The sequence below is a fragment of the Engraulis encrasicolus genome, chromosome 7, assembly GCF_034702125.1.
Source record: "Engraulis encrasicolus isolate BLACKSEA-1 chromosome 7, IST_EnEncr_1.0, whole genome shotgun sequence".
NCBI classification, from domain to species: Eukaryota; Metazoa; Chordata; class Actinopteri; order Clupeiformes; family Engraulidae; genus Engraulis; species Engraulis encrasicolus.
Genome location: NC_085863.1, coordinates 27245907 through 27255872, shown reverse-complemented (window position 1 = coordinate 27255872; position 9966 = coordinate 27245907). Strand labels below are relative to the sequence as shown.

At 40.9% G+C, this 9966-nt stretch overlaps 1 protein-coding gene across 1 annotated transcript in view; it reads right to left on the bottom strand.

The window, feature by feature from the left end:
• Positions 1–604: 604 nt before the first annotated feature.
• Positions 605–9966, bottom strand: part of rad50 (RAD50 homolog, double strand break repair protein) — a 115890-nt gene continuing 106528 nt past the window's right edge. Inside the window, exons 23-26 of the mRNA XM_063203177.1 lie at positions 9590–9675; positions 7384–7526; positions 2761–2894; positions 605–1134 (exon numbers count right to left, since the gene is read on the bottom strand). Coding sequence (XP_063059247.1) covers positions 948–1134; positions 2761–2894; positions 7384–7526; positions 9590–9675 — 550 coding nt within the window. The 3' untranslated portion in view covers positions 605–947. The remainder of the gene's footprint in view (positions 1135–2760; positions 2895–7383; positions 7527–9589; positions 9676–9966) is intronic.

Below are 9966 nucleotides of genomic sequence, written 5' to 3'. Positions count from 1 at the left end.
GGTGTCCCATTATAGGGGACAGGATAAAGAGCTTCCCAAATAGCGCCTCTGGAGCTTATGAAGCAGGCCCTGGTGGAGCTGGAGATCTGGAGAGAGAGCGTAGCTAGTCCCATTGCAGGCAGTAATCTAATTCAAATCCCTATAGCACTTCATGGGACCTGCTCCACCCTATCGCAATAATATGATTGAGTTTTGTGTCCCATCTAGATGACTCTAGATGACTTGGTGTGTTCACAAAGACTAATTGTTGTGTGGGCTGGCTTCAAACACTGTTTTTTTTTCCTTTTAATTTTGCGTCATCTCAGTAGACGTGACGTACGGAATGATCTTGTTTCTGCGCCACAGAATTTCCATTTCCATAAAGGTGCCTGGGCTCTAATGTGATAACCTACCTAGGAAAAAAACTGATGCTGATAATCTTGCTGCTCGTTCTTCCACTCATTATTGCCAATCAAAATGTATTACCATGGGGGTACTAATGGATCTGATCATCCCTACATCTTGACATAGTGTGGTTTGAAAGTGACCTTCAAGGAACTGAAAAAATACAATTAAATGCATACCAATAAATAAATAAATAAATATAATGCAAAGATCACAGCAGTTTTGTTGCTTGGCTCTGATTTTAATTACCATATAGTAGGAGCAGCTTCAAGCACGTGTTTGACAAAATTCATTATATTCATATAAAATTCATAGAAAAGTTACATCAGCAAGTTAATTATTTCTCTCTGAACGGTGAACAGCTTTGGTTAAATGCCCAACAACAACAAAAAAGGGGAAAATGACAGATTTTCCCTACACAGCTAGGGTTAAACAGAGGACTCTGAATGACACCTGAATGGCGTCAGACAGTTAATCTACAGTATTGCAACGAAGATTAATTATTATTATTATTAGTGAATGACTCTTGGCCAAGGGTGATGCTGCACAGCTTCAGTGTTGTTCTAGTGCAGGTAAGTGTTAACAGAAGAGATGTCACATTTGGTGATCTCTGAGCACTGCTCCACGTTCTTCTTAATGCGGTAGAAGTACTGCATATAGTTTGAGCGACCCAGCAGTTCCACAAAGTCTTCGTCGTGGGTGATGATGAGCAGCTGAAAGTTCCGCTGCTTCTGGCGGATCTTTGTGATTCTGTTAATAACAATAATAATAATAATAATGATATTAATGATAACAATAACAACAACAACAATAATAATAATACATCTGTTTTTATAGCGATTTTATAGTGCTGTTGATGTTTGAAGGGTTTTAAGTTAACAAATGGAGTGATCACAACAAAATGAGCTTCACTACAATAAAAGAAAAGAAAAGAAAAGAAAAGAAAAGAAAAGGAAGCCCTCCACATATGAGGTTGCATGCCCATGGGGCCACAGGTTCAAGTATGGCTTGGGTGATTTCCCATTTGCCATTGTGTGTGTGTGTGTGTGTGTGTGTGTGTGTGTGTGTGTGTGTGTGTGTGTGTGTGTGTGTGTGTGTGTGTGTGTGTGTGTGAGCAAAACGTAGACATGAGGCCCTTTTCAATTTCTTTCGGTGGTACGTATTTATCATGGCAGGGTTGACTGTGAGGGGGCCCTATGGTTCCCAACCAGGGGTACATGTACCACTAGGATACGCAAGCACACCAGGGGGTTAGGGAGACTAAAAACGTTGGGAAACACTGCCCTAGACAATACTATAGTCTAGGCCGGTTCTAAACCTTTTTTTCTTAAAGCAACCCCTTCCCTGTGCCCAAGGCAAGCTGCGCACCCCCAAGCCAAACTTCTACAAGTGTATTTGCACAAAAACTCATGTAAGCGATTCATCGCTTGAGACATTAATCAATATCTCAATGATTTTACTTGGGGATTAAAAAGGCTTTAAATTTGGTTTTGATTTGGCCTACTGTAATTATAATGTTCCCTACCAAAATTCCAACATTAACAAAATTCTGTGCACCCCCTGAAATCTCTGGCGCACCCCAGATTAAAGGGTAACTTCAGCCAATTTCAACATGCAGTTGCAATGCTCACACTACCCTGGACTTGTCAGTACATGAGTTTTTTTCCCCCCAGCCTTTTCCAAGATCCTGGTCATTGTAATGGGGGCAGGTGTTTGTTAACATTAAAAAAAAATTTTTTTAAATTCATTCCCAAAAACCTCCAAAAGGTTATGCAACATCAGCAGACAACTAGCAAACAGTGATACCTTTTGGGAAAATATTTGGAGTAGGCCTATGTTTTTTTTTTTTTCCAAATGTTTTTTATGGGCTTTTATGCCTTGACAGGACAGTGTGAGAATGGGGACAGGAAGCGAGTGGGGCAGAGAGACGGGGAGGATCGGGAAATGACCCCGGCCAGACTCGAACCGGGGTCCCTGTGGGTATGCAAGCCCAAATGTGGGGGGCTTAGCGCGCTGCGCCACAGCGCCTAGTCCGGAGTAGGCCTATGTTAAGATTGTTTTAAATGTACACAAAAGCTGCAATAAATGATAGAAGTCCGCAACACTGTTAATGCTCCCAGTGATTTATTTGCACGACGTTTCGGACCTTCGTCCTTTTTCAAGTGCAACCATTAGAATAGCTCAGATCTTGGAGAGGGTTGAGCCGAAAAAATGTGGCATCACCGGGTACTGACAAGTCAAGAGTAGCGTGAGCAATATGACAGCATATTGAAATTGACTGAAGTGGTCCTTTAAGAACTGCTGCTCTAGGCCCTAAGTTTGCCTATTGGTAAAAGTGTCTGTGAGGAGGATGGGGATGTGGAGTGGGCTACTCACTCGATGAGGGCGTGAGCAAGGGACTCGATGTTCTCGCGGTCCAGGTTGGTGGTGGGCTCGTCCAGGGCCAGGATGCCACAGTTGAGGCAGAAGGTTTCAGCCAGAGCCATACGAATGATGAGGGAGGCCAGGACCTACAGTAGGGCATTACAAAATGAATTCTTCAAAGGTACACTGTGCAGGGAATGGTCAAAAGAGGTACTGCAACTATGCTGCTCATTGAAACTGGGCTGCCTATTGCCAATTTGATCTTTTCATGAACATTTACTAAGTAATAAACTAATATTTTCTAGTATGGCCCAAGTAGTCATTTTTGCAGCTGAAAATGGCTATGTCTGGAAATTCAAAATGGCGGACCATGGAGAAGATCTCCTTTTCATGTATGAAAAGTGCAATTTTTCCACTCGCAATGAATACTTAGAATTTTATGGTGGTTGTAAGTATTCATGAAAAAGGTAACATTAGTAAATGGTAGCATGAATTCTGGAAATAAACAACTAAAAATCTTACACAGTGTACCTTTAAAGTTTCTTTTGTTTCAGGCAAAGTTCTTATCTTTTACCTGACATGATTTGACGGTTACCGTGAAAAGGTAAATAAAAAGATAAAAAAAGATGAAAACTTTTACATGCATGTCTGAACAGAAACTTTAAAGGTGCACTGTGTAAGATTTTTAGTTGTTTATTTCCAGAATTCATGCTACCCATTCAATAATGTTACCTTTTTCATGAATACTTACCACCACCATCAAATTCTAAGTATTCATTATGACTGGGAAAATTGCACTTTTCATACATGAAAAGGGGGATATTCTCCATGGTCCGCCATTTTGAATGTCCAGAAATAGACATTTTTAGCTGCAAAAATGACTGTACTTGGGCCATACTAGAAAATATTAGTTTATTATTGAGTAAACTTTCATGTAAAGATCAAATTGGCAATAGGCAGCCCAGTTTCAATGAGCAGCATAATTGCAGTACCTTTTTTGATCATTTCCTGCACAGTGTACCTTTAAAGTTTCTTATGTTTCAGACAAAGGTTTTATCTTTTACCTGACATGATTCAACGGTTACCGTAAAAAGGTAAAGAATGAAAAGATAAAAGATAAAAACTTGTCTGAAACAAAAGGGTCATTTCACATGAAATCAGACACTTTGGGACCCGACCGACACAGATTTCAATCATACTTGGTGTGCCTGTTTAGTAGCAAGGTAGCACCCCAGAACTGCATTTGAGTGAATCTGACACCAATATTAAGGGAGAAACAGACTAGCAAAGGTTTACATATGAGGGTAGGACACTATACATTCAGCCTTGATTATATCAGTCAGTGTAAGTCACAAAAATATGTCTGTGGTGTTATTTGAAAGCTCTTTTCTGGCTCTACAAATTATACAAACCGCATGGAATACAACAACCCTCAGAATATGAATTATGATAAATTGAAAAATTAAAAATTGAATATAAGAAAAAAACTATATTTTAAAATGGCCAGTTCATGAACAACATCTGAAATGCCGGTGTTTGGTTCTTTAGTCATGTCAGAGATAATGGGACTCAAAAATATGGAATCATACAGATCACCTAGTAATTATATGGTAATACCATAGTAATACCACATGTCGGCATTGTAATCCCTCCCACTGTCTTGACCGTTCTCTGACCACTGACATCATCGTCATCCTCATCTTCATCCTCATAATCATTACCTACGGGTTCCTGAAGGATCTCACGTTTCGTTGCTTTTCTGCCATTCATGTGTTTATTTACTGTTTTTGCTATCTTTAAATTACAAAGACAAACTTTGCCTATCTGGCGTTTGAATCACAAGGCCGCACAGCAAGACAATGCTCTCTGTGCGAAGACGCCAGCTGTTCAAACTCGCCCCCTCTGGGGTGAGAAATTCGACCCTCCGGGGAGAACAGGTATCCAGTTGTTGCGCGTGCACAGGAATACCACGTGCCCAGGAGAGACGTGGGCCAGATGTATTAATATGTGTGGTTTAAACGCGTAATATGATGTATTGAGAATTCCATGATGTGTTTGGTATCAATCTGATGGTCGTGATGCGAGTGGTGGCAAGGTCTTGGTTTTGAAACGGTCTTTAGGCAAATTATTAAAGATTTAGAATCATAGGGGTTCAACGAGGAGTCAGGCAAAGGCCGACCCCTCGAAATTACAATAACACTGCCCAACGAAATATTCGTAGCTCATTGGTTACCTGACCAAGGTGTCCCACGTGACAAATATGCATTTAAGATGGAAGTAACATATTACGAGAGGTGACTGTATTCAGGACCTCCTCAGATATCTTGTGTGTGTAGCCCATTCTTCCTTGTTCAGGTATGCATTAATTTCTTTCAACATTGTATTCTGTCGTAGTCGTATTGCTGACAAAGTAGATCTTGTCTTATAATAAAACATTCATACAAATCTGGGGAAGAATTCCGTTTGGTCTATTCATATGTTTATTGATCTGGTTAAGTAGGCAGTAAGGTTTATTCGCTGTGGATGGAGCGAGGCACACATACTTTGGGCTAACAAAGATTTAGATCCGACGTCAATGGTGTTTACCTAGCTTGAGATATGTTATGAGAACCGAGACAAGTGCGGGGTGACTTAATCTTCCGGTTGCCGTGTACCCATAACCTGTTAGCCTGAGGCAGTCGATCAGGTGCGGGATGTGGAGACACCTCTCTCGGCGGATACGGTACCTTCTCGGCATCATAAACCCCTGCCTCATCTCTTAACGACTTACATGCAGTTAGGACCCCCAAATAAACAATAGTCGCGCGCTGGGAGGTACCGATGTAATAAATTGTTTAACTAGCTGAACCCAGACGTAACAGAGATTGGTAGACTAATCAATTTTAACAGTAATATAGTAATTAAGTACAAATACATAATTACATAGGAACTAGAGAGATCCTACGGCTGGGACTCTAATAATTGCGGTATTGGATAATAGGTTATAATGAAATCTTTTCTACAGTCCAGAGCGGAAGCGGTCCAAGGGCCTTGAATTTCCGTCGTTGGGTTTTTGGCCTTATTACAGCATGTCTATCGGAATATGTGAAGGATGGAGATGGTCCATGAGGATGCAGGAAGTTCAGTTTCATCTCTCCAGTGCTTGGCATACATTCCTCAACACATGATAGCCACCAGTTGCCATCATATACAGCTACAACATACCCTTTCATGCATAAACATTTAAACAATTCCTTTACTGAGCTTATTCTTTCAACCCTGCCTTCTCTGATTGCTGAAAATGCTCTAGCTTCCACTGTGTCCATTGACAATGGGCAGAAGCTGTGTAGTTTTTGAGTACCTGGAATAGGGACAGACGAGGGTGCAGGGCCCACCGGGGAAATGCCCGTTATGCCATATGGCCAGTCCAGTCCTGTCCCTGACACTTCTCTATTAGTACTTTATTACAACTCATTTCAACCTTTATGTCCCATTATCTCTGAAATGAATAAAGAACCAAATACCCCATTTTCATGACCCTGGCCGGATTCGAACCCTGGGTGCAACCCTTGGGCATGCAAGCCCAAATATGGGGGGAGTATGCGGCAGTTATGGAACAGACAGATACATTTTTCAATAATCTATATACAGAAATCTTGGTATTAGGCAACAATCAAAATAACCTTACCTGCTCTCCTGAAGGACTATCCTACTAAACACTTGGATCCCATACAAACAAGCATTGTCTGGTATTGCACCATACTGTACGATTACATACAGGTACATCTCCATTTGAAAAGTACAACGTAAGGAATTACTTAAAAAAAATAAAAAAAATGCTAAGCCCCCCACATATGCTGCTGCTATTCTTTGCAACAATCTGCCCGACCACATCCAGAATGCCCCTTCACTGGCCATGTTTAAGCAACACCTTAAGACACATCTCTTCCTGGAGGCTTATGGCTGCTAGGTCCACAGGCACTTTCACTTACATGCATTCACACACACGCTCACGCACTGACGCACACACACACTCACACTTTCCTACACGATACAGCGACCATGGGTGTTTTGAAAGGCACTATATAAAACGAAAGTATTATTATTATTATTATTATTATTATTATTATATGGGCTTGCATGCTCATGTGGACCCCATGGGGGCCCAAAAAGAACGAAACAGTAGTCCCCTACATGCATTCAGCATTACTGCAGCAATTACTGCTCAACAGCTGCAATACAACTACTAATCAGTAATATCACAGTCTTAAAGTAGTGTGTGTTTTCAAGCACCAGTGTCAATGGATTACTCAAGAAATAAAACAGCTTTGTGTTCAAAGTTTCTTTTTCAGGTTTTGGCTATGCTTATGTACAAGTTAAACAATAGTAGTTTTCCACTTTTGTTGGCCATGAAGTTGGAAATGGATTTGTCACTCGTACAGAACGACTGATAAAAAGACCCTTTAAAAGACAGACTTCATTTGCCTATTACCCAACGGGACTGTCAAAGCCTGTCATGAATTTAAGACCCACTGAAATCATTTTGGCGGGAAAAAAACAATTGCATACCACCAAACTACAACGACTACTAGAGTATTGCTGATAATAACAGCGAGTGTTATGAGCTCTGCCGCTTGCCGTAGTGCCGTACCGTACCTTCTGTCCAGCGCTGCAGCGTCCCCTCATGTCCTGCGCCGTGTCTCCCTTCACCATCACCACGCGGTACTTGTAGACCCGCCGCTTACTCTTGGCAGACTCGCCCTCGTCCATGTCTGAGCGGATCTCCACATACTCAATGTCTGCAACAGAGGAAGAAACGACAAGTGAGGCAGGCGACCACACCTCAGGGCTTTATTGAGCAACACAACAGAATCACAATCATCTCTGGAATCAGATATTAGAATCAGCTTCTTTTTTTTTTGCAGAGTACATCTCACATACGTAGATGATATACAATAAATGGTACATCTCCATGTACAACAGAATTTGACTCAAGCAGAGTTGAGGCGTTAAATGTCAGTGGCTAGTCCGAATGGTTAGTCCGTCACTATGACATGTGGGGATAGTCGTGGCTTTGCCTTGTTATCAGACCATTAATCATCATGCCAACTAAATTGGTTTTTCCTTTTGTAATCATCAGATAACACTAAAATGGTGGCGTACATGTACTTAATAACTTTATTTGATAGCATGTCATGTGAGGACAGCCTCTTCAGCTTATCCAAATGTTTACTTGCTGTTTTTTCTGAATGTTATCATCCAGTTCATTTTGTTGTCCAGTTCATGTAAACCAAGGAGTGTATCGTTGTAAGCATGTGGACTCTCTGCATGTACAGTATACATTCCTAGAAAACATTAATAGGGCTGCTCATTCATACATACAGTAGTGCTGGAATCACACCAACTTCCGATTAGTTTCGCAGCCCTTGATGAGGCATAAATTGTGTGGATTGGATTGGCAAACATCGTCCAAATTGTACTGCACTTAAAAGGGCTGAAACCAATTAAGAAACACACACTGAACCACACACCAGAGATTTATGATTTATAGTAGTAATCGATGGAGGCGCAGCACAGTCTCAATCCATACTGTGTATGTGTGTGTGTGTATGTGTACGTGTGTGTGTGTTTGATTAATTATTCAAACAGAATAAGAAGGTTATGTTTTGACGGCCGTGTATTTATTTGTGAATATGTTTGTACTTCGCATAACTCAGTCAGAACTGAGCCAATTTTTATGAAATTTGGTGGGATGATTGGTCATGACCCAAGGAACAATCGATTCGTTTTTGGGAGTGATTGGGTCAAAGGTCAAAGGTCAAAGTCAAAATGTTTGTTTGTACTTCGTATAACTCAGACAGAACTGAGCCGATTTTTATGAAATTTAGTGGGATGATTGGTCATGACCCAAGGAACAATCGATTACTTTTTGGGAGTGATTGGGTCAAAGGTCAAGGTCACGGAATGGTCAAGGTCACGAAAAGGTCACAAACGTAAATTGAGCCGATTTTTATGAAATGTCCTGGGATGATTGGTCATGACCCAAGGAACAATCGATTACCTTTTGAGAGTGATTGGGTCAAAGGTCAAGGTCAAGGTCACGAAAAGGTCAAAAACGTAAATTGAGCCGATTTTTATGAAATTTACTGGGATGATTGGTCATGACCCAAGGAGCAATCGATTACTTTTTGGGAGTGATTGGGTCAAAGGTCAAGGTCACGAAAAGGTCAAAAACGTAAATTGAGCCGATTTTTATGAAATTTACTGGGATGATTGGTCATGACCCAAGGAACAATCGATTACTTTTTGGGAGTGATTGGGTCAAAGGTCAAGGTCAAGGTCACGAAAAGGTCAAAAATGTTTTTCTTTGCCAAGCACTATATGCCAGAACAACGTGTGCATGCTGAATTGAATAAGAGGTCAAGACTGGGCCAAAAATGTAATATTACGATATTCCGGTCCGATTCCAATGAAACTAACACCAAAATTTGGAGAATGTTATGCCCCACACTCTGAAGATGGCCAGAAAAAAATAAGTGGCGTAGGCGAAGGTTTGCGCTCTACCGAGTGCCCATTCTAGTTCATTAATCAATTAATTAATTAAGTAAATAAGTAAGTAAATAAATATATTGTACAGATGTGGTATAAACCACAGTAACTGAAGAGATTCCCTTAGCTTCGGAAATATATTTCTCAGCATTTTATGTGGAAACTAAGTGTATCTCACCAATACATCTCCATGTATTTTGAGCGGCATTCACCCCAGCACCATTTTTATGTGGGAGCAACGGTGGCCAGGGACTTTCTATTGTCCACCAACGCCCCCTGTAACATTATACTTGCAGCACTGTGTGCACACTACCTTGTCCTCTGTATGTGTTTCTCCACAGATCTCGGATAATCTTGTTGATCTCCTCCATCTTCTTGCTGTGGAACTTCATAATTGTCCTGTGAACAAAACACGCACCAAAACCAACTTAGTGGCCCTGCAAACAGAGATTTCTACCATTCGATTTAGATGATGATGATGTGTCAGGCCCGTCGCCAGCCTTGTGGTAGGGGGAGATCTTTTTCCCCCGAAAGTGGACTTCATTTGGCTCCCTATTCCAATGTCCCCAAATACACGAGCACACTTCAAATATTTTAATTTAGACATATTTTATTCATTATGAGTTTGCTGTTAGTCTGTTGCTGTCCTGAATTGTTTGTCTGTTGTCATTCTTCACATAAATGGACATT